The sequence below is a fragment of the Grammomys surdaster genome, unplaced genomic scaffold, assembly GCF_004785775.1.
Source record: "Grammomys surdaster isolate TR1022 unplaced genomic scaffold, NIH_TR_1.0 126131, whole genome shotgun sequence".
Classification (NCBI taxonomy): domain Eukaryota; kingdom Metazoa; phylum Chordata; class Mammalia; order Rodentia; family Muridae; genus Grammomys; species Grammomys surdaster.
The window spans coordinates 4692259-4716424 of record NW_021620939.1 but is presented as its reverse complement, the minus strand read 5'-3'; the positions used below and the strand labels follow the sequence as shown (position 1 = coordinate 4716424).

The window sequence follows — 24166 nt, the reverse complement described above, 5'->3', positions numbered from 1 at the left end:
AGAGCCGTGTGGCCCTTAAGCAACCTGTCCCATGATCCTTCAAATCTACTGCCAAATTCCTTTTGGAGCTAGAGTTGTAAGGGTCAGAGTGCCATTAACTCCTTTACTAGGAAAGGGTTTGTGTGTGTTTGTGTGGGGAGGGGGGTAATTAAGCCTGCCCTTCCCCCATCTCCGAGCAGATATTCTCCCCACTTCGGTAATCGGCTCATGTGGGTCCCACTGACCTGCACCTCCCCCCTCAGCTGAGTCTCTTGGCACCTGGATGAGTGTGGGTGGGGAGGGGAATCCAATCTCCCTTTCCCTCCATCTGGCCTAGTGGACAAAGGGCAGGGGGACCATCTGGTCCCGCCAGGATGGGGGAGGAGCCCACAGTGGCAGTCCCAAGAGGAAGGGGGAGGGGCGGCGCGCCGGAGACAGCAAAAGCATGTGAGGTCTAATTGTATCACTTTATTTCAGGGACCTCCGCAGTCGGTCTCCCCATCCCACTCCCAAACCTCAGAGCAGGAAATAGGCTCGGCTGAGAAGATTAGTGCTTGATGACCTGGGGAGGTGTGCAGCCCCCAAGAAGAAGGGGGCAGATTTGAAAAGCAGAGGGGTGCACCTCCTGTTCTGAGGAAGCAATTCTGGTCTGGGACCATTTGCAACCGGTAGGTAAGAGAAATCTAGGGGTGGCCACATTTTTATCCTGGCAATTGGATCTCTTACAAAGACCCCCTCCTTCCTTCAGGGAACTGCACACGTACCTGTGCAAGCATTGTGAGACAATGCTGCACAAGAATGTAGTAGTGGTCCAGTCACGTGGCCCCCTGTGCTGCTCCCAAGGGGAAGTTTCTGTTTGGATGTGGGATGGATCTAAACAAGCATACACTTATGTTGTCTGTGGTCCAAGACCAGGGGAGCAGAAGGAATGGCTGTCCTGCAGAGCAACTGAAGAGGGAGCTGGATCAGAAAGTAAAGTTAAGGCAGAAGTGAGAGCCAAGCAAGATGCCAAGGAGAAACTCATGGATTACCCACAATCAGAGGTCTCCCTTGAATCTGAGGCTTTCCCCACTTGATTTTACCTCCTTGATCTGATCTGTCACTGCAAGAGAAAAAGAGAAATGACAGGAACCCAGACAGTTGTATAGACAGACCTGTTGCAGGTGAGGCAGAAGCCAGAGACCAGGAGAAGACAGCAAGAGATGCTAGAGTAGGCAGTCTGCCGTCCCTATCAGCAGGAGAGGACTGAGTTTCATGCTAGCCCTTGCAGGAAATCCAGCAGCCCCTTATGCCACTCATCAGGCTTGTCCAGGTAACAGGGATGCCCTGCCCCTTTCATGACCAGCACTCTGTGGTTGGGCAGCTGCTTCAGGTGTCGAAAGCTGGAGGAGCCCATGGGGTCCTGGTCTCCATATACAATGAGAGCTGGAGTCTGAGAGGAAGGAAAGGAGGACAGAGTCGGGGATTTGTCCCACCAGCCCACCTTCTAAATGTTAGCTTCAGGCCTCACCACCCCTTTAATCTCTTCCTGCCCTCCTCAGGAGAGACAAGCTGATCCAGTGGGTGGAGACATGAGTTTGTACTTCCCCAGTACACAGTTTTATACAGGGGTTGGCATAGTCATCTGATAAGTCAACCAAAAGGGGTCTCCCCAGAAACCACCCCATTGGTTATCCAGCTCCCAAATGAAGAAGGCCTAGGGATGAACCCTGTCTTGTTCCTGAGATACCATCTCAGTGACACACACACACACACACACACACACACACAGTACCTTCACACTGGCATAGTCAGCAGCATTGATTTTGTCTGTGCAGATGGGAGCCACTGGTACATAGCCCCGGAGTTGGGACCCAGGGGCCACGAGGAAGGGCAGTGCATACATGCCACTTAATGATGGGCTAATCACAACTGGGGGTCCCAGCTCTAAGGCATCCACCACAGAAGCTAGGAAGCTGCCAGGGGCCAGTTCCCCAGTAGGGGCAGGGGCTGCTGCTTCCTTGGATCGCCCAAGACCTGCAGGGGTTCAGGTGTAGAAGAGACAAGGGCAATGAGTGAGAAGGGTCCCTTCCTCCGATCCGTGCCAAGGTTCAGTAGATTGAATTCATTCATGCCCACAGCCCAGTGTATTATATCTATGGGGAAAATGAAACAATTCTTTCCATGTTTATGTTTGTACTAACAGTGTCCTGAAAAGAATGAAGCTCTGAAGTCTATGAGGGCTGGTCTGAGTCCCAGATCTCTGTTTACTCTAAAGATGACCATAGGTAAGGCCTCTCAGCCCTCCTCAGCTGCAGAATTTCCCCCTGTTTAAAGGGGATAAGGAATGTTCCTACCATTTAAAGTTGTGCAAATGAACTGTTTAAAAGGCATCAACCCTGACTTGACACCAGTTAGGGTGCTGGAGGATTAGAGCTGAGGAAAGTGTTCCTGCAGTGGGACCTACCAGTCGCCTCCACCCACCATTAGTGTAGATCTTCACCACTGAGAAGCTCAGCCCAACCCACTGTTGGAAGCAAGCCTGGTCAGGCTGGAAATCTGCCCTTGAAACCTGAAACTGTATCAGCTCTAGCCCGTGAAGGGATTAGATCCTGTCAGATAGGCTATGTCTCCAATTCCTCACTAGACACTAAAAGTGGTAGGGCCTGGTGATTCAGGTTATGTCAAGCAATCTGAAAGCTGTTCCCACCTCCTCCAGTGACACCTCCCCACCCCCCCACCCCCCGCCACCAAGGACTCTGCTTACAAATAGGTGACTAGGTACTGAGCTGTCCATCAGGCCCTGCCATGCTTTGCTCTGGAAGACTCATTGTTAGTGCTATCACCAGACTGTGAATATGGTTCTATCCAGGTGCTTTGCTTCCAATCAGCCGGGCACCTTCTACTGCTTGTCAAGTACTAGCTAATACATTCACACAATGACCTCCTTCCTTGCTTGCTAGGGACATCACAAGCAGCAGTGTGGTACCTACCATTACAGATGAGGGAAGGGAAGTGAGCCCAGAGGCATCAGAACACAGGCCCAGTACTAGTGAAAAGCAGCTGAACAGTGTATTGACCCTTCTAGAGCAAGACCTGACAAGTTCAAAGGTCTAACTACCTAACGCTGTCAAGCTCAGGGCCCAGATTGAGTAAATCCTTCCGTCCTCCATCAAGTTTTCCCCAACCCTGGTCCAGAAACCCCACCCCAGAAGTACCTGGCAGATCAATGGCCACAGCCCTGTAGCCAGCCTCGGCCAGCCTATGCAGAGTGCCCAGGTTCTGCCAAGTCTCAGAGGAGAAGCGGATACCATGCAACAGCAGCACAGAGAAGCGGACAGCCTGCCCATTGCCAGGCCGGACCTCTCTGAAGAAGAGGCTCTGGCCCTGCACCTGGATGGTGCCCTCACGCTGATCCGCACTGGCCATGCCGGAAGGTGATATGTCTGCAGTTCAAAGCCAGGCTGGTGAGGAATGAAGGAAGCCCCACCTGCGAGCAGCAGGGAGCAGTTAGGTGACTACCAGGTCTCTAGGATCTGAATTAAGGTCAGGAAAACAGGTATTATTTCTGCCACTCACACTTGGTTGCTTGATGTTGGGCTTAAACTGTCCTAACAGAAACATGGCAGAATTACCAATGTCACTTAAGAATTTAAGAAAACCTGCTGGGCAGTGGTGGTGCACACATTTAGTCTCAGCACTTGGGAGGCAGAGGCAGGCGGATCTTTGAGTTCAAGGCCAGCCTGGTCTATAGAGTGAGTTCCAAGACAGCCAGGGTTACACAGAGAAACCCTGTCTTGAAAAGACACTCCCCCCCCCCAAAAAAAAAAAAACCTATGCAAAAAGTGAAGAATCAGGGTGATCTCCACCAGTAAAAACTGGTATATGGGACTATTTTGTTTTGTTTTTGTTTTTCGAGACAGGGTTTCTCTGCGTAGCCCTGGCTGTACTGGAACTCACTCTGTAGACCAGGCTGGCCTCAAACTCAGAAATCCGCCTGCCTCTGCCTCTGCCTCTGCCTCTGCCTCTGCCTCTGCCTCTGCCTCCCAAGTGCTGGAATTAAAGGCGTGCGCCATCACTGCCTGGCAAGGGACTATTCAATACTAGCTCATAGACATTAAAAGAGGCTGTGCATGAAGGAAAAAACTTACACAAGCCTAGGACAGTAAGTGCTCAATCGAGGATAAATACTGCCCTGATTAGCCTCATCTAAACCTGCACTAACATACTGTGGGTGAGCTAGTAATATAGGCAGGAGACCAAGTTTGTTTGGGATTAAGGCCCTTTTTCCAGAAGCAGAAACACATGCACCGGTCAGCAAGGACTTTGGAGTTTCTGACTGCCAGGGACGCGGGGTGCTCAGCGTGCTAGCCGCTGGAGCCTAACCAGTTGACGCTGCGGTCACCCGCGCTGCCAAGGCTCCCTCGGTTCACTGGCCACAGTTCCAGATCCCTGAGTCTGTCTGGAGGAAGCAGAGGAAGGAGGGGTAACCCAGAGAAAGAGGTGACCTGGAGAGCGGAGATGAGAAGACTTGGGGCAGGTGGGTTCTGAGTAGAGACGCAAAGAGAGAGTCGAGTGTGCAGGGTGGTACCTGGAAATAAATGTGCGTGGTCTTCCGCAGAATGGCGTGTGCTGTTGGCGGGTGGGGAGAGAAATAGGAAAGGGGCTGGGCAGGAGGTGGGGACAGGCCTAGGCGTTCTAGGCGCCCTCTCTTGGTAACAAGCTGCCACTAGGTTCGTCTGCGCCTTAACCCTTCGTTCTTTGATCGAACCTGTTTTCCCAAGCCTACCTCCACGCCCATGTGCACCAAAAGCAGGGCTGAAGATCTCGAAACCCTCAGCGATCTGCTCCACACGGAAATGCTTGACTTAAGGGCAAAAGCTATTTCTGGTATCTTTGCTGTCTGCCCCCCCCCCATCCCATTCCTCACCCCGGAGTCAGGACAGTACAAGAGGAGTTGTGCACCTGTCATAAAGCGGACATCCTTCAGGTCTGAGTGAAAGGCTCCGCCGAAGTCTAGCCAGGTAGCATTAGAGTCTGTTCTGAGCCTGTAGAATGAATCTGGTTAATGCCAAACTTGGCAGGGTACCAATGAGTAGTGAATCTTTTGCGCCCTTCATGGCCTCCCTGCCCCAAGGTCTGGTTGCAACACAGAGGCCTGAACCTGGTATAGACCAAACATCGATCGCAGGTTGCCAACCAATAATAAATGTCCTGAGCAGACTAGAGTTAGAGGATACCTCAAGCTCTGACCTGGCAGGGGAATGAGGCGAGTAAAGAAAATGCTTGGTCAGAAGCCTGGAGCTGCTGCATGACAATAACATCATCTGGCATTTACGTTCCGTTTGTAGAGCTCGGTGCCAAGAACTCTTCTAAGGTTTGACCTGTCTTTAAGTTCCATGACATCCTTATACAGTGGGTCTTTCCTAAACCCCACTTTGCAAACAAACCTGCGAAAATTGATGAACCGGGTGGCTCTTCACAGGCTCTCAGGCCTCTGGCCAATAACAATTCCGAAAATCTGGGCTGAGAGGGGCGGGTCTCAGTGCTTTAGGGCACCGCCCCACATCCGTCTCTGGTAACCAGCCTTGGCCTGCAGCTGCGTACTGCGCAAGCGCGCCTTAGTGGCTGGCCTTTGGCCGACCAAGGAGGAGGCTGTGCCACATCCGCTAGGCTGTTTGACAGTTGGCTCTGCCTAGCCCAGGCCCCGCCTCACCGGAGCCCGCCTGGTCACTCCTGTCCGTGCGGTGAGTGTCCCCAGGGAAGGAGGGCCGCAGGTTGTCCCGGGATCAGCCATCCTTGTCCCTGCCGCTTGGGGCAGAGTCCTTCGGAAGGCGCAAGCGCCGGGCAACATGTGTACAGTGTACCTGTGCACGCGAATGTCTGTGTGTTTTTGAGGTCTAGGTATAAGTGAGGTCTCTTCGCTTTGGCGGGGGTTGGGGGGAGGGTGTCAGGGGTAGTTTTTTTCCGGTCTGCATGCCTGTTTGCATGTCTCTTTTCTGTGTTTATCTCTGCATATCACTGTGTATTTCCGAAGGTTTATGTGTGTCCCTCAGCTGGAGCGTTTCTTTCCCTGCCTGCCCGCCAGGTCCTTGCTTGCTAGTAGATTGTTTTTCCTAAATCTTTTTCATTTGTTTAAACATTTATTTATGTTGGTGGGGGCACATAGGGAGGTCAAGTCCAGACTTGCTGGAGTCCGTTCATCCTTCAACCGCTGTGAATTCCAAGGATTAAAGTCAGATTGTCAGGCTTGGCAGCAAGTGCTTTCATCTGTAACTCTAACTTTTGTTTTGTTTTGTTTTGTTTGTTTTTGTTTTTTGGTTTTTCGAGACAGGGTTTCTCTGTATAGCCCTGGCTGTCCTGGAACTCACTCTGTAGACCAGGCTGGCCTCGAACTCAGAAATCCGCCTGCCTCTGCCTCCCAAGTGCTGGGATTAAAGGTGTGCGCCACCACTGCCCGGCTTACATATGGTTTTAAAATCCTATGAGTCAATCTCTTTGCCTTCCTGATAACAAAACTTTTTTTTTTCCTGTCATAGAATAACATCCTGTGGCAAAACTTTTCCTGGAGAGAGAAAACACATGTCTACTTATACCAGATAGGGAGCCCATGACAGACCATAGTACAGATACCACCAAAGTCCAACTTGAACCAATTATTGTGATTGGGGTTACTTACAGAAATATAGATAAGGGATTACTTATGGGAGCAGAAAGGACTCAAAGACAGCTCCGTTACCAAAGTCCAAAGTAGGGATGACAGTTCACAAATTGTGGAACACCCTTCACAGCCAGCAGGCAGCTCGACTGGTTGGAGAGTGTCTTTCCCAAGTGCTTCAGCTGATGTCGGCCTCTTACAGGCAGCTCAACTGGTTTCTGCTTCTTCAGGGAGCTGGCGTGCTCTCCAAGTCGTCTTTGCAGCTTAGCTTTACTTGGTGGGAAAGGGGTTCTCAGCTTTTGTGGATTACCCTGGCAAGGAGAGGCCTAGTGAATCTTGCCAGTTTCAGGAAATTCTTGAAGCTAATTTCTGGTTGTTCACCTCCCTGCTTCAGGAGCTCCTCTGAAGCATGGAATATTTCGATCTTGGAGTAAACCGTTAACACATCCATGCATAGGATTTTATGGATGTTACTGTAAGAGCCTGACTGCATATGGGGGTGCAAAGAGGCTGTGGTACATTTAGGGGATAGCCTCTTAAAAAGTGTGTGGAAGCAAGGCTCTTGTGTCTGTATGAGTGTGTGTACACCCTTGTGCTGTGGTAGATGGGCATTTCAGTAACCAGAACAAGCACAGTTTAACTGCAGCCTCCTCCACCTGCAGAGCAGTCTGCATTAGAACCCTACAGTTGTCTAGTCTTGGGCACCCGGGTTGCCATGGCAACAAGTGAAACCCCACCCCCTTGATCCTGAAAGATGCACCGGACACTAAGGGTGGTCCATCGTGACAATGCTCCACCTCTTAGGAACCTGAGCTAAAGCTGCTGCGTTGGAGACACGCATCCTTGGCTGCTCCAGGTTAGGAAGAAGAGTGTGCTCTTTCTGATTTTCCATCAGCACTGGAGGATCTGCTACAGCTCACTGCCTGACTTTGGAGCTAGGGAGTGAGGCCTCCAGAAGAGTACCACCGAGGTGGGTGTGGCCCCGGGTGGGCCCTAGCTCCTAGCCCTACCACACACACTTTGTTTACACTCAGTAAAGATGCATCCAGAATCCCAGAGTAAGACAAGCACACTCATCTTAGGCCCAGTAAATGATGACAGGACACCCCATCCCACCACAGCAAGGCAGAGGGGAATTCTCAACCCAAGACCACCTGTCCTGTGTGAGTTTAGCCCTCTGGGCTGACAAAGCCTCCCTACTGGAGGAGTCCATGGTGGAGGGGTGGGGAATATACTTCTCTCTGCTCTTCGTGCTTCTCCTTCCAGTCCTCCCAGCCCCCACCGTCTCACACTCCAGCATCATGTGAACCCCAACGTTCTCTGTGAACTGGCCCACAATGGTTGGGGTGACCATGAACTATCCCTTCCTATTGTACAGCACGTTCTGGTTTTAGCAGTTTATTCATTGTGAGGAAAGACAGTCATTCCCAGGCAGGCCCTCAGTGGAGGTCTCTCTGTACACTTTAGCAGCCTCCACGGCTCCATCCACCACTGAGTCTGCAGCTCATCCAGCTCCTGCCAGTACACTGTTTCCTTCCAGACCACACGGGATCTGGTGGTTAGGAAACTAGCCCTGGGTCCCGGTTCCCCAACCCCCCGCTGCCGCGGAGAATTCACCTGTGAGCCTGGACTCCTTCGTGTCAGAGGTCCATCATCATATCTGTTCTCTGTGTTTTCTGTGGCTTAGTGCAGAGACCCAAGCATGGAGGCTATGCCCGGAAGAGCTAACACAGTGATGATGGTGGCCATTAAATATGAGGGCTGTCTCATGCACTTCTTATAGTGGGGTGTCTCAGCCCTTTGCCCTGCCTGAGAAGTAGTTGGGTATGAGCATCCAGACATTCTTTCAGGGCAAGAGAAGGGAAGAGGGCTACAAGTCTTCCTCAGCCTATCTCTTCCCTTTTTCTCCTTCAGGCTGTGTAGTACAGAAATTCATGAGCCGGTACCAGGCAGCCCTGCTGGGTCTGGGCCTGCTGCTCATGTTCCTACTTTATGTGGGGTTGCCCGGCCCACCTGAGCGGACTTCACAACTCTGGAGAAGCCCTAATGTCACAGTCCTGACCGGTGTTACCAAAGGCAACCCTCACATCTTTTACCGGGAGGTGCTGCCCATCCAGCAGGCACACAGGTGAATGGTTTACTCAAGGGTTTAATGGAGAGACTCCAGTCCAACTTATAGAGCTCAGAGCCTGGGAGGGCAGTGACAGACACCTGGGCCGGGCAGTGGTGGCGCACGCCTTTAATCCCAGCACTTAGGAGGCAGAGGCAGGCGGATTTCTGAGTTCGATGCCAGCCTGGTCTACAGAGTGAGTTCCAGGACAGCCAGGGCTACACAGAGAAATCCTGTCTTGAAAAAAAAAATAAAAGAGAAAGAAAGAAAGACACCTGGAAGAAGGGATACTGGCTGCCTAAGTCCCATACCACATGTTTCCCATGTATCTGCAGGGCAGAAGTAGTGTTTCTTCATGGAGAAGCATTTAATTCCCACACATGGGAGCAGCTGGGCACACTGCAGCTACTGTCAAAGAGGGGCTACCGGGCTGTGGCCATCGACCTTCCAGGTGAGTACCCCCACATTCAAGTTTAGAAAGGGCAGGCTGCAGTAGGAACAAAGGAACAGTCACCAGAAGGGAGAATTGGAGGGGTGGCAAAGCAGGGGCGTGTGGGTCCCCATGTCTGGACAAAACCAGTTGCAGGTCACAAGAAAGCACCACAATAAAAGCCTGTTTTTATTTTCTACCTTGAAAACTACACTGTGAGTTACTTATTGCACGACACAGAGGAGACAGAAAAGTTATTCATTTCTTGAGCAACCCATCAGAGAGGAGTTCCCTGTGCCTTTTGTTACTGTAAATTTTGTGGCTTTTTTTTTCCATTAGGGACAGATAACTTGTTAAAGTCGGTCCTCTCCTTCTACCTTACCTTATAGGGATCAAACTCAGATTGTCAAGCTTGGTAGCAGGCCCCGTTACCCACTCACTAAGCAACCTCGCCAACCTTGATTCTTCTTAACTTTACACATGGACTACCCTTTTCTCTGGGTTTGTTGTTGTTTCTAGTACTGTGGATTGAACCCAGGAATCCTAGGCAGGCACTCACCTGCTAAGCTACACTCCTAGCCCCAAGCTATCATTTTTCTCTTTTAAAATGGACAGTGTGAGGGATGGAGGGTAGGGGGAGGGAGATATACATGTATAAATCAAAAATAAAATCAATATTTTTTTAAATGAAGTCCTTAGAAACCAATGCCACTGATGTTTTCTCTCTAAACACCTAAGAGTGACAGCGCCCCCCCACACACACACGCTTTCAAATATTTCCATGCATAGAGATAACACACAGGTGGACCTGCTGGTACAGACCTGTAATCCCAGCTACTCAGTAGAGACCCTACCTCAAAATTAAAAAGGCCTGGGAATATAATTCAGTGGTAGAGTCCTTGCCTAGCATGTACGGGGTCCTAGGCTTGACCTACCTATACAGAGACAGACAGACAAAGTGAGAGAGAAAGAGAGAGAGAACAGACATAGACAACATGCAGGTTGTATAGGGGGATTGGGAGTATTAGCATCCTGAAAGCTTAATAAATATATTTACACCTTAATTTTCTTGGCTACACCATAACTGTAGGCCAAGCCTGGTCCTCCAGACTTCCGTCTCTGTTGCTAATGCTGCACTGTGAGCCATGGGAGGCATGGGCAGGCTTTGTGTGCATATTCCTCAATTAGTAGATCTAACATTGTCATTGTCACCTGAAACACTCAAACATGGAACCCAAACCTCTCTGGACACTTTTCGTTAACTATAGGAGAGCTGGACATGGTGACACATGCCTCCAGCACTCAGGAGGCAGAGGCAGGTGTCTCTGATTTTGAGGCCAGTTTGGTCTATAAAGTGAGTTCCAGGACAACCAGGGATACAAAGAGAAACCTTGCTTGTTGAGGGAGTGGGGAAGGCAGGGGAATCAGCAACAAAAAAACATAGGGCAACAGTTTCTCTAACAATCAAGGACGATTAGTGGGTCATATATAGCTGGTCTTTAATACCTTGTGGATTCTTCTTTTTCCCACCCTTTATCCCTCTGGTTGTACCCCCCCCCACTAGATAGGAGGGAAAGAAGGAAAGAGAGGAAAGAGAGATCCAACTTCTTTCTTGTTTCGTCTTTGAGCACAACTACTAACAAGCCTCAAACAACCTCCCTGAATGATCACCCACCACCAATCCCGCCTATCCAGAGTCTAGCTTTTTTTTTTTTTAAGATTTATTTATTTTATGTATATGAGTACACCATTGCTCTCTTCAGACACACCAGAAGAGGGTATCAGATCCCATTACAGATGGTTGTGAGCCACTATGTGGTTGCTGGGAATTGAACTCAGGACCTCTGGAAGAGCATTCAGTGCTCTTAACTGCTGAGCCATCTCTCTAGCCCCCAGAGTCTAGCTTTTATATACCCTCTGAAAAGGTCCCAAAATTTCAAACATCATACAGAGAAACTATCTGCAGCTGGCAAAACCACGCCTCTGATAAAGCACGAGGCAAATCATAGTCAGCTGTTACAGACAGTCCAGAGCAGCCCCATATCAGCATACCTGAGATTAAAACAAAAACATTCTTTTTGTTTGTTTGTTTGTTTTTGTTTTTCAAGACAGGGTTTCTCTGTGTAGCCCTGGCTGTTCTGGAACTCACTCTGTAGACCAGGCTGGCCTCGAACTCAGAAATCCACCTACCTCTGTCTCCCAAGTGCTGGGATTAAAGGCATGTACCACCACTGCCCAGCTATTTCTGTGCTTTTAAAAGAAACTACAATTCCAGAATTGTCACTACAGGCAGGGGATGTTCCTTTGATAAACAGAAAGGCTACATAATAGATTTAGCCTTGTAGGTATCCACTCCTCATCTCTTCTAATACTGGGTGTTATCAGCTTAAGAGCTTACGTGAGACATATTCTCCTTTCACCATATGGGTTCCAGGGATCAGATTCTAGTCATCCAGATATGGGCAACCAGTGCTTTTTACCCAGTGAGCCTTCTCACTTGCTAGAATCATGGTTTTTTTAGTGGACCTGTTATATTATAAAAACTTGCTTCTGTGATTAGCTGGGGTAGAATGTGCTATGTCCTCCTCTCTTTCTCCCACTGCGATGGGCAGGAAGTCCTGAGCACTTTGCAGCTCCTCTGAGGTAGTGCCTGCTGCTGTTCCCAGGTTTTGGGAATTCAGCTCCTACAAAGGAGGTGAGCACAGAGGCAGGCCGAGTGGAGTTGCTGGAGAGAGTGCTCCGGGACCTACGGGTGCAGAATACTGTGTTGGTGAGCCCCTCACTGAGTGGCAGCTATGCACTACCCTTCTTGATGCGAAGCCACCACCAGTTACATGGATTTGTGCCCATCGCGCCCACCTCCACCCAGAATTTTGCACGGGAACAATTCGGGGCTGTGAAGGTACTCAGACAATGATCTGCAAAGTTCTCTGTCCTTGGTGTGTGTGTGTGTATGAATATGAATGGGGTGTGTATGATTGGAGGGGGTCTTAGAGGATTGGCCCCTGCAGTCTTGTGGAAGAAGTAGAATGTGGGACAAGGTTCCATAAAGGAATAGCTTGTGGGCTGGTTCCTCACCAAGCCCCAGGATCAACAAGTTCTGGCCTTGCCCTGCAGACCCCAACTCTTATCCTGTATGGGGAACTGGACCACACCTTGGCTCGAAAGTCACTTCAGCAGCTCCGCCACCTGCCCAACCACTCCGTGGTGAAGCTGCACAATGCAGGCCATGCCTGCTACCTCCACAAGCCCGAAGCCTTCCACCTCGCCCTTCTTGCCTTCCTCGACCATTTGTCTTGAATTGACTCACTTCCCAGGACCAACCTCTCGAGTCTAGACCCTCTCTCTCCTCTTCCAGGGTGGCAGTCCCTGGCTGGGATTGGGGGACAGAGGATCAAGCCTAGCCAGGACTTTTGTATTTCATTTCACAGGCACAATAAAGAAGAGCCTTTTTGTCTTGCCTGGAGAGTGCCATTGTGTTTCCTGACTGTGGGGAGGCTGGGAGTGGGAGGCAAGACTGCAGCTGTGCTGGGACTGGGCAGCTGGAGGCGCTGCTCCTGGGAGTCTAAGTGAGACTGTAGTACTTCCTCATAATCTGTGTTCTCCGTGCCTCAGTTTCCTCCCCTGTAAAATGGCATAACCACAGTATCTAACCGGAAATGATTGTGGGGTTGAATGTGGGTAACAGGACTGAGGGGGGAGGAAGGTGAATTACTGGGGCTTCGGGCCCACTAGGGTCCGTGGGGGATAGTGGTCACTTCCCAACTGCACTTAGTGAAGGCAAGGCAGAGTACATGAAGGTGGAGATGGAGTGTGGTTTAAGAATTACAACTGCTGCCTGGCAGTGGTGAAGTACGCCTTTAATCCCAGCACTTGGGAGGCAGAGGCAGGCAGATTTCTGAGTTCGAGGCCAGCCTGGTCTACAGAGTGAGTTCCAGGATAGCCAGGGCTATACAGAGAAACCTTGTCTCGAAGGGAAAAAAAAAAAAAGAATTAAAACTGCTGTTGAACCACCAAACCTGCTTGCTTCCTTATTAAGGGTGAGCAGCCAGAGACTTCAACCCCAAGGGTAGGATGAGTCCCTCCTTGATCCTCCCCGCCTCCTCCCTTAGTTCCAGGGTTGAAGTCTCCTGCCCCTTGCCCCTCCCGGAGCTGGCTCAGCCTCTGGAACAGAGGGCAGAACTTTCTGGGAGTACAAAGGACAGCTAGGTAGGTGCTCAAGTGGGCAGCTACAGTTACAAATTGCTTGCGGGTGGCCAGAGAAACAGTTGTGCCTCTGTTTCTCTCTCAGCTGGAGGCAGAAGGGCTTAGAGTTCGCTGTAGGGTCAGCCAAGGTGCTCTTTCCCTATCTCCCATACTGAGAGGTGTCACGATTGTACACACGACGCTCTGCACCTCCGCGGTCTCAGACTAATAATGTCACACATACAGTTCTATCCACCGTTACACAGATTTGGCCACACAGAAACTCGTGGACAGAGTCACACGTTCTCCCATCCGGGTATTTATATTTCATTTATGATTATGGCACCTTGCCCAGACGCCCACTCTACCTGGACAGGGTTAGAACCCCATGGGCTCACCAGCGTCCTGGAACTCACGGAAGTGGGGAGGGCAGACACTAAAAAAACCTCACTACAGGAAGAGTATGGCAATCTGGGGCTGGGGTGGGGCTGGGGTGGGGGCTTCCTGAGGAGTGGAGGCAAGAAACGGCAGAGAGGGCAGAGAAAACAGGATGCATTTTGCAGGCGGACACCTAGATAACAGATGAGTACCCAGCCACTGCGGTGACTTTTAGCGCCAGGCCCCGCCCTCTTTCCTCGCCCTATCCGGAGGCTGCAAGGGGAGGAGGGTTCCCCTGGGGGCGGGACCATCCTGGGTTTGCGGTCCAGGCTCCAGGCGCGGTGTTGGGAGGGCGGAGCTGGCCTCAGTGAGGAGGACCAAGGGGGTGGATCTCAGATCCAAGCTTCCAATTACCCCGCGCAGGCCCCACGCAGAGCCTGGCCGGGACATCGGTGCCCGCTCTGCTCCAAGATCTGGGACAGCTCTATAGTCTTCGGTCTCCGCCCCTCCACTCCGCCCTGGCCACGTGGTGGGCGGCCCCGGGCGGTTTTGAGATTGCGACCTCGGTGGACCCTGAGTTCCGGCCACAGTCTCAAGAGGGCCCTGAGAGAGGAGAGCACAGGACTGAGACCTGAAGAGAGCAAGGTTGGAGGACCTTAAGGAGGGGTTGAGGAGTATGGGGCTCCGTGGCTCTGTGGCATAAAAGCCCGGCTTTTGGGAGAAATATTTTGAGGAGGGTGTAGGGAGTCAATGTCTCATGCAAACCAAGTTCTCCTATTAAGCCAGCTCTGTGCCTCAGCTTTCTCTTGTGTCAAGTGGGCACTCGGGGGATCAAACTTACTTCCTGGCACTCTTTTGAGGATTAAATGAGGAAATGTTTAGAAAGCAGCCAGCACATGGCCTGGCACAGAATGGGGAAGGCAAACCAAAGTACCCTCCTCCCGGTAGGAACAACATTGGAAAGGCCAGACCACGGGGCCCCAACTTCTGTGGGTGGGAGTAGTAATTAACGATTCACTTTACCCAAACCAGCACGCGGCGCCATGACCACCAAGGGTCCTGACTCTGAGCACCCCTCCGTGACGCTCTTCCGCCAGTACCTGCGCATCTGCACTGTGCAACCCAATCCAGAATATGGTGAGAATGCAGGGTTTGGGGGCCTGTGATGGGGCCTCAAGGGCTGGGAATATGCTGTGCATTACCTTCAACACCTGCCACCCAGTGGGCCCCGACTCTGCTGTTTCTGCTGCCTCCCTTTCTGTAGCCATCCCCTAGGTCAGCTGACCAAGGCAACGAGTGCACCCACTGTTCACCCACCCTTTCTCTATTCTGTGCAGCTTCTAATGGTTATACCTGGCAGCTAGTTTAAGAAGGCATGGCTTCACCTCACTCTTCAAAGGCCAGAGTGGTGTGGGGAGACTTGGGGAACTACCCCTGGTCTAACACTGCCAAAGTTATACAAAGGCCACAGCCCTTAGGGAATCTAGCTTAGTGGCTAGGAATCTTGTGCATGGGTCCAAGTCCTGTTCTAAGATTTACAAGCTGAGAGACTTTAGGTGAGTCTCTTTATCTCTGATTTCACTATCTTTAAGAGTGATAACACCTGACCTTCACAGAGGGTCAAGAAATCTTGTTCCTTGGGGACATAGATGCAGATGTTTTGAGAGATTTGAAATTGTGTTGGGAAAGCAGATATACATCCCTGGGCTGCCTGGGCCGGTGGGTACCAGCAAAAGCAGTGCCAAGGCTCTCTGTGTTTCCAGGAGGTGCCATCACCTTCCTTGAGGAGAGAGCCCGCCAGCTGGGTCTGAGCTGTCAGAAAATAGAGGTGAGCGTAGGGCCTTGGGCAGGGTGAGGCCATGGGTTGAGGACACCTTGTCACTGATGCTGACGGCTTCCTATCTTGACTCTGCAGGTGGTACCTGGCTATGTGATCACTGTGCTGACCTGGCCAGGCACCAACCCGTCACTCCCCTCCATCTTGCTAAACTCCCACACAGATGTGGTACCTGTCTTCAAGGTGTGTATGGAGGGATGTGTGCAAGCCTGGAGGACAGACAGAGTGTAGACTTCAGGATTCCCCAGGGACCCATGGTGCTGATCTCACCACTGACTCCTGTTCTGTTTTGTTTTTCCTTGAGACAGCATCTCACTATGTAGCTCTGGCTAACCAGGAACTCACTGATCAGGATAGCCTAAAACTCAAAAGATCCACCTGCTTCTCCCTCCCTAGTGCTAAGCTTAAAGGCCATTGTGCCCAGCTTATCCACCACTAACTCTTTAACATTCATATGGCATGGCTCCATGCAAGCAGCCTCTGTCCAGGAAGGGTTCTGTACTAGGGAGGGGGTGATTGCAGGAGATAAACCGGGGATGGAAATCAGGTAGCTGGGGTTTCTAGCCTTTTTTCTCTCTCATCATTTCAATTCTGTGGCGGGCCTCTCTTCCCACCTCTGCCCCCAGGAACATTGGCATCATGACCCCTTTGAAGCCTTCAAGGATTCCGAGGGCTACATCTATGCTAGGGGCGCCCAGGACATGAAGAGTGTTAGCATCCAGTGAGTATCCTCCATTCCCAGACCCCTACTGGCCTCTGGATTCAGCAAGAGCACTGAGATGTGTTGAAAAACCCTAAGCCAAGCAAGGGTCATCTTGACTTTCTATCTAAAGCAGAAATGGCTGCCATGACCATTTATAGATGGGGAAACAGGCCCAGAAGAGGGCAGGGAGTTTTCTGGAGTCCCTGAAATACATGGGAGGAAAGTGTCTAGGGCACAAAACTACAACTTGCACACCCTGAGCACTTAGCCTCTGGCCCTTAGGTACCTGGAGGCTGTGAGGAGGCTGAAGAGCGAGGGGCACCGCTTCCCTAGAACCATCCACATGACCTTTGTGCCTGGTAGGAGTGGCTTGGGGAGGGGCATCTTTGAGAAGGGGAAGGAAGGTGTGTCAAGGGAGGCATCTCACATCACATCCCTTGACACTTTTACAGACGAGGAGGTTGGAGGTCACAAGGGGATGGAGTTGTTTGTGAAGAGGCCTGAGTTCCAGGCTCTGCGGGCAGGCTTCGCTCTGGATGAGGGTGAGTAGGTTGGCCAGCCTCTCCCAGGTGTAGGGAGGCTGCAAGGGGAAGCTGAGTCACTCTGCTCTGTATACCTTTCTCCCTCAGGCCTGGCCAACCCCACTGATGCCTTCACCGTCTTTTATAGTGAGCGGAGTCCTTGGTGTGAGTATGGGTTTGGAAGAGAGGTGTGCCATTTGCTGCCTCCTTTCCTGTAGCCATCCCCCAGGTCAGCTGACCAAAGCAACCAGTCCTACTGTGCACCACCCTTTCTCATGCTGTGAAGCTTCACATGCTTACTTCTCAATAAGGAGTGGCTTCACCTCACCCCTCAGTGGCCTTTCCTAGCCGGGTGCAAACTCGGCCAGAAGGAGCTAGGGCTTGCATAGCACAGGGTCTTTCAGAAGTTGACGCCGAGCCGGGTGGTGGTGGCGCACGCCTTTAATCCCAGCACTTGGAGGCAGAGGCAGAGGCAGGCAGATTTCTGAGTTCGAGGCTGGCCTGGTCTACAGAGTTGAGTTAGTTCCAGGACAGCCCAGGCTATGCAGAGAAACTCTGTCTCGAAAAAAAAAAAAAAAAAAGAAGTTGATGCCTTGAGGCATCCAGACTTTTGTCTTCCTGGGTTCTGAGAGCAAGCTCTTGACTTTTGTCAGGACCCTGCTCTAGGCCATGGGCTTGGGGTTCAGAATGTGTTTCCAGCTCCCTCATGCTGATAGCTCTCTTCTTCCTAGGGGTACGGGTTACCAGCACTGGGAAGCCAGGCCATGCCTCACGCTTCATTGAGGATACAGCAGCAGAGAAGTTGGTGTGTGGCCCATGGGGAGACTGGGCATTCGGGAGGCTCTATCCCAAGGCTATTCTTACACCTCACCTCATACTCTCCTAGCATAAGGTTATAAGCTCCATCTTGGCATTCCGGGAGAAGGAAAGGCAGAGGTAAAGGCAGCCTGGAAGGGGGTGGGGTGAGGGGGTGGCTCTGGAAGACTGTGCAAGACTTGTGCTACCTTCTTTTATCTGCAACGCCTGTTCTCTGCCTCCCCCTCTTCTCCCTTTACCCGATGCAGGCTGCAAGCAAACCCTCACCTGAAGGAAGGGGCCGTGACTTCTGTGAATCTGACTAAGCTTGAAGGTGGTGTGGCCTATAATGTCGTACCTGCTACTATGAGTGCCAGCTTTGACATCCGAGTGGCACCAGATGTAGACATGAAGGTGCCATCCAGCTCCACCCAGGTTTGAGGGAGAGAGCCTGGGTTCTCCAGCCTGTCCTAGAGCCTCAGCTATACCCCTTCCTTCAGGCCTTCGAGAAGCAGCTGCAGAGCTGGTGCCAGGAAGCGGGAGAGGGGGTCACCTTTGAGTTTGCTCAGGTATTGACTTGGGACCTATGATGAGAGCATCAGGGCTACAGGAATATGAGCTCACTGGGTCTGGGCTTATGTAGGACCTGTGCATATATCTGGCTGATTCCTTAGCCATAAGAGATGTTTTATTTATCCAGTAAGCAGTAGCTGTAGAGACCGTTCTGAATGGTAAGGGATAAAGTGGGGGTCTTGCCTCATATTCACTGGAGCATGGAGTAGGGAGGCATGTTTGCATCCTTTGATAGGAGGTTTGGAGTGTGGCTCAGTTGGTAGAGTACTTGCCTAGCATGCACGAAGCCCTTGGTTTGATCCCCAGCACCTCCTAAAGTAGGAACATAGCATATGCCTATATGTACTCAGAGGTGGAAGTAAGTAAGAGATCAAGGCCAGCCTTGGCCACATAATGAGCTCAAGGCCAGCTGAGACCCTATCTTAGAAAGCAATACAAAGGCAAAGGCAAGATGTAGTGGCTCATGCTTTTAATTCCAGCACTTGAGAGGCAGGGATAGGCAGATCTCTTGTGAGTTTGAAGCCAGCCAGCGCTGTCTACATACTGAGTTTCAGGACAGCCAAAGCTATGTAGAGAAGCCATGTTTTGAAAGAGAGGGAGAGGGAGAGAGAAATATTACTGTGATATGGTTATGTGATTGTGTCCGCATGTGGTACAGGAAAGTAGGACCTTGTATTCAGAGAATATGTATTCTGCCAGTCTGAGGCCCAGGGCGCCAGAGCAGCAAGCATTTGGGCTAGGATCTGAAGGATAGAGTGAAGTAGAGGAGAACGAGGAAAGACCCAGGCCTAGGGCATTTGAAGGACTGGAAGAGGACCTGGGGCTGTCCTGGCCCTGGGGAAACGTGGTAGGTAGGTGGGTGTGTCAAGCATAGCCCCATGTCCTGGTCCTTGTCATCCCTCCCCTTCTCCAGAAGTTTACAGAGCCTCGAATGACATCCACTGATGATACAGATCCCTGGTGGGCAGCTTTCAGCGGGGCCTGCAAGGAAATGTGAGCACTGACCAGCCCTCTTCTGATAGCCCACATCTCAGAACCTCTCCTCCCTGTTATCTCCCGGCTTTCCCACTGTCCTGTGCCTCCGTTTCTCCCCATTTACCAGGCCCTTTCCTTTCAGGAATCTCACTCTGGAGCCAGAGATCTTTCCTGCTGCCACTGACAGCCGCTATATCCGAGCGGTGAGCTACTCACTCACAGGGCAGTGCCAGGCAGTGGGAGTCTGAAGGCTGCCTTTCTCCTAACAGCACTTTATCACCCCTGCAGGTGGGGATCCCAGCTCTGGGCTTCTCACCCATGAACCGCACACCCGTGCTGCTACATGACCATAATGAATGCCTGCATGAGGCCGTGTTTCTACGTGGGGTTGACATATATATACGACTACTCTCCGCACTTGCTAGTGTGCCTGCTCTGCCTGGTGAAAGCTGAGTCCTAGGCCTTCCAACCCTCGTAGCTCTCAGCCCTACCACTGCCAAGGATGTTTCCCTTGACTAGTAATAAAGCCAGTGTTGGATGGTATGTTTTTTATACTGTGGACAGTCATGGAGTAGAGATTTCTCTGAGGACTTATCTCCCTTTCACAGATGGAAAAATTGAGCCTGATTTTGAGAACTTTCTTACTCTCCGAAACCACTTAGTGCCTTTTGGCTTGGCACATCATTCAGGAGTACCACACCACATCTGGGCCCAGCTGAAGGCCCTAGTTCCTGTGTCATGAACCCAGCATACTTCTGACCTACAAGGTCAAAGTACTGTCCCCATCACAAGTGGATACTGAGGATCTGGAGAAGTGGTACATTGATTTTCTAGAAAATAGGGCAGGCCATCCCCAACAGTTCCAGGGCTCCAGGAACTGAATACTGAACTAAAAATTCCATAAGCATGGGACAAGGAAGATAGAGCTTTAAATCTACCTTAGTTATAGCCAAAAAAAAAAAAAAAAAAAAAATCCAAACCCTGGCCTGTAGCCACTGGGTGTTTATTACTATGATCCCTGCTCATAGTAAGGGGCCAGTGCTTCGAACTGCTCACACACTGAACCTTGCTAGTCTTTGCACTAAGGTCCCGACATTTTGTACTAGAGCTGTGGCTCCCCCGTCAGAGCTCCCTGAAGGGACTGTTTCTCTCACAGCTGCAAGGCATCTCCTGCCCTCTAACCATGCATTCCATTTTCATACATGGGTATCGAGAATACCACTAACACCTCAGAGCCACCCTATCATGGGCTAAACCTGCATTATAGCATCCCTTTGAGTCACCAAAGGGTCCAGGGTTGGGTTAAGTAAGGTTAGTCCTGAAGGTTACTTGGACTCAGTAAAGGATCCATTCTGTCCTGATCTTCAGACTATGTGCACCCCACCTAGTGCCATGGCATGCTACCGGGGATAAGGTGGTGTCATCCTCCCTTCCCTGATCCAGTACAACCTCACAGTGGCCCCTCTTCAGGTACAGCCTGTCAGACCAGCGCATAGCTGGAGAGCAGGCTAATGCCTCAGCTCCCTTCTGAGGCAGCCATTCTGTTTACTAAGCTCCTTTCAGTCCAGGATCCTACTTCAGGGCTCCAATCTTTCATCCCTAAAAGGACTTTCTCCCATAGCTGCAACTCCTCTTTTGTCCAAGGCTGAACTCTTGCCCCACACCCAGAGGGCAGCAACTGTACCCACATTCTATGACAACAGACACAAGCTAACAGATCTTGCCTCGAGTTTATTTGTAAAAACAGCATAGGACACTGGTCATCTGCAAATAGTGTGTGGGTAGGTGTGTCACGGCAGTCCATCTGTCTTCACGTTGGCAGGAGCCTTTTCTATGGGGCCTTCACAGGGGCCTGGGCACCTTTGGGAGCCTGGGCTGGAGCTTTGGCCTGGGCCTTAGCTGGAGCTTTGGCCTCTGCCTTGGTTTGAACCTTGGGCTTTGGTTGGCAGAGCCTACGACCCTTGGCCATGTAGCTTCGAATCCGCTTCCCAAGCTTGGGGTGAGCGATGAAAGCCAGGCGGCTGAGTTTGCGGCTGGGACCCTTTGGCATCTTGGGCTTGATGGCCTGAGGCTTCACAAGGGCCTTGATGGCCTCTGCGCGTGCACTCACTGCCTTTGCATTGTTGGCCTGCATCTTCTTCAGGCCTTTCTTGTTGTGCTTCTTGGCAAAGCGCATGTTCCTCAAGAACTTGGGGTCAACCTGGAAAATAGAAAAGATACATGAGGTAGCATCTAACAGTCCCCACCCGTCTCTCCTCGAGCCCCTATCCACAAAGAGGATACTGTAAAAACAGCATTAAGTTAGCCCTAACCAGGAAAAGGTTGGACAGTATGAACTTACAGAAATCCAGCTGTTTCTCGAGACTCTCCCAGGACCACCCTCCCTACCTCAGCTCAGAGTGTCAGATACCAAACATAGTCCACCAGATTCACATCAGAGAGAGGTTACAGGCAGTAAACAGACTAGGCGCAGGCTCAGTTATCCCCAGTTTAGTACTGGATGTGATCAAATATACACAACTAAATGGTATAGAAGCAGACCATAAGGCACCCAATACACAGTTCCAGGACAGCCAGGGCTACACAGAGAAACCCTGTCTCGAAAACAAACAAGGGCTGGAGAGATGGCTCAGCAGTTAAGAGCACTGACTGCTCTTCCAGAGGTCCTGAGTTCAATTCCCAGCAACCACATGGTGGCTCACAACCATCTGTAATGAAATCTGGTGCCCTCTTCTGGTGTGTCTGAAAACAGCTACAGTGTACTCATATGCATAAAATAAATAACTTTAAAAAAAAAAAAAAGAAAAAGAAAACAAACAAACCAACCAACAAACAAAAAAAAACACCAAACCACCATCAGCTTCAGGTTCACCTGAAGGAAGACCTGTCCTCCCTTCAACTCTGATATGGCAACCCTAAACCAATCCCTGCGCAAGAGAAGCAGTTCCGGTCTCAGGAGCAAGTTACACCAAGGACTAGGAAAGTCAAGAAAAGCTTTTCTGTGAATCTGGCAGGGGAGAGAAAGGAACAGAAGGTACTGGGAAATTACTATATAAAAGGGCAGTTAGAGTCACCAGGGGAGCTAGGCAACACCTTTAATCCCAGCACTCCCGAGTAGATTTGAGTTGAGGTCAGCTTGGTCTACAGTGAGTTCCAGGACACCCAGGACTACAAGGAGAAACCCTGTCTCGAAACACACACACAGGGGTGGTGAAGGAGACCCGACTTACAACAGGCCCTAGTCTGTGGACTTGGAGCCAAGGGATATTTTATGATCCACTGTATTCACTCACCCCCTTAAGAGACTCGTATCTTTGTGACCGGGGTTTCTTGATGCCATTTCTGTGCCATTTGCGGGCTGTTGGATAACAAATATTTACAGATCAAAAAAATGAGCTATCTTCTAATAAGACCACCTAACCAACATAGCGGTTGTAATAGTCCTTTTGAGAATACACTAAGAATCGAGTACAAAGCACTGTGGGCTTCTTAAGTAGAGTTCCTGGCTCCCAAATTTGTAATCTTAAAAGTAGCTAACTACACCATCACCAGGCTGGGCAGTGGTGACACACGCCTTTAATCCCAGCACTTAGGAGGCAGAGGCAGGTGGATTTCTGAGTTCGAGGCCAGCCTGGTCTACAGAGTGAGTTCCAGGACAACCAGGGCTACACAGAGAAACCCTGTCTCGAAAACAAACAAACAAACAAAAAAAAAAACCTCACCAAACCACCATCAGCTTCAGGCTCACCTGAAGGAAGACCTGTCCTCCCTTCAGCTCTGATATGGCAACCCTAAACCAATCCTTGCTACGATACAAGCACCAGCTGGAGCCCAAGGAACTTACACTGGTTGTGTGTGGTGTGGTTCTTGGACTTGGCCATGTCTGCACCTGCAGGAAAGACATTAGATCAGTTCTGGGGTTCCCCAGATTGGGACACTTATGCCGCCCTGAGCTGGTGTAACATGAAGAAACCAGAAAGAAGCTGCAGCAAACGCTTTCGATTTAGGACATCCACTAGCCTGGCTGTACTCACAAAACACGACCCTACCTCTCAAACGCGAGCAATGAGGTCCTTAAACTACGTCTGCCGGCCCCAGGGCCGGCTTTCCCCTCCATCCACTCCCTGAGGACGACCGGGTACCACCCCCGCCCAGCAATCTCTACGCCCCATAGCCAAGCAGCTGCCCGCCCTGTCCTTCCTGCGACCCGCGTCGCATGCCCCGAGACCCTCCGCCGCCCTGTAGTCATGGATGGCTTTGGATGCCGTAAGGCCAACACTCACGGTAACCCGCGGCTTCCGCAGCGCCTGGGACCGGAAGAGAAAGAGAAAGACCCGTAGTGCAACACGGGAAATAGGGCCGACGCCGCCGGAAGGTCCAACGGAAAAGCTTCCCTCACTGGTGGTGGAGGAAAAAGGTTCCAAGGCCGGAAAGGGCTGACGCCTAGACAGGGGAGGGGTTATGCTAGCCCCGCCCTCTTAAGCATCACAGATTTTTCTTTGCTTATCTCTAACCCCCTGTTGTTTGTTTGTTTTTTGTTTTTCTGGTTTTTTGTTTTTTGTTTTTTTGACAGCGTCTTTCTTGCTCTGTAGCCTAGACTGGGTTATAACTCTCCATCCTCTGGCTGCAGCCTTCTGTTACTGGGTTTAAGAGTGGGTTGCTGGCATGGACCACGCGGCGGCCAGCCCCGTGTCTGTCTTCTTCCTTCTCTTCCTCCAGTGCCTACTTAGCTCTTGGGCTAGACTTCTGAAGACCCCCCAAAGCCAAGGAGCCTTTGAGAAATGAATGTTAGGAAGCAAAGAAGCTGTGTTCTTAAAAACCTCACCTGGAGCTGGGCAGTGGTGGTGTACACCTTTAATCCCAGCACTTTGGAGGCAGAGGCAGGTGGATTTCTGAGTTCCAGGACAGTCAGGGCTACACAGAGAAACTCTGTCTCGAAAAACCAAAACAAAAACCAAAACCAAAACAAAACTTCACCTGGCTCCTGTGTGGAATGAACTGTAGAAGGCAGAGGAAAGGAGGAAGACCTGTGAGATTTGTGCA

At 50.9% G+C, this 24166-nt stretch overlaps 3 protein-coding genes across 9 annotated transcripts; 2 read left to right on the top strand and 1 right to left on the bottom strand.

Annotated features, from left to right (window-relative positions):
• Window positions 1-427: 427 nt before the first annotated feature.
• Window positions 428-5491, bottom strand: Abhd14b (abhydrolase domain containing 14B). Of its 6 annotated transcripts, XM_028756709.1 has the most exons (6): window positions 5409-5491; window positions 4924-5006; window positions 4550-4590; window positions 3177-3448; window positions 1754-1995; window positions 428-1411 (listed from the first exon to the last, which is right to left on the bottom strand). In XM_028756709.1, exons 4-6 carry the CDS (start codon window positions 3385-3387, stop codon window positions 1232-1234), a joined length of 633 nt encoding a protein of 210 aa, XP_028612542.1. In that variant the 5' UTR covers window positions 3388-3448; window positions 4550-4590; window positions 4924-5006; window positions 5409-5491; the 3' UTR covers window positions 428-1231. The 6 variants fall into 6 exon arrangements, with proteins under 6 accessions (XP_028612542.1, XP_028612545.1, XP_028612543.1 ...); XM_028756712.1 differs by lacking the exon at window positions 4550-4590; XM_028756710.1 differs by lacking the exon at window positions 5409-5491 and having other exon boundaries at window positions 4924-5078.
• A 76-nt stretch (window positions 5492-5567) lies between these two features.
• Window positions 5568-12622, top strand: Abhd14a (abhydrolase domain containing 14A). Of its 2 annotated transcripts, none has more exons than XM_028756708.1 (5): window positions 5568-5705; window positions 8531-8744; window positions 9062-9177; window positions 11823-12058; window positions 12274-12622. In XM_028756708.1, exons 2-5 carry the CDS (start codon window positions 8551-8553, stop codon window positions 12454-12456), a joined length of 729 nt encoding a protein of 242 aa, XP_028612541.1. In that variant the 5' UTR covers window positions 5568-5705; window positions 8531-8550; the 3' UTR covers window positions 12457-12622. The 2 variants fall into 2 exon arrangements, with proteins under 2 accessions (XP_028612541.1, XP_028612540.1); XM_028756707.1 differs by lacking the exon at window positions 5568-5705 and adding an exon at window positions 7421-7586.
• A 1506-nt stretch (window positions 12623-14128) lies between these two features.
• LOC114611898 (aminoacylase-1A) lies at window positions 14129-19682 on the top strand. Its single transcript, XM_028756705.1, has 15 exons — window positions 14129-14364; window positions 14752-14856; window positions 15483-15547; window positions 15635-15739; window positions 16183-16277; window positions 16542-16618; window positions 16712-16801; window positions 16889-16945; window positions 17512-17585; window positions 17667-17716; window positions 17845-17989; window positions 18076-18144; window positions 19062-19141; window positions 19266-19326; window positions 19412-19682. The coding sequence occupies exons 2-15, from the start codon at window positions 14763-14765 to the stop codon at window positions 19574-19576; spliced, it is 1227 nt and encodes a 408-aa protein (XP_028612538.1). The 5' UTR covers window positions 14129-14364; window positions 14752-14762; the 3' UTR covers window positions 19577-19682.
• The last annotated feature ends 4484 nt before the right edge of the window (window positions 19683-24166 follow it).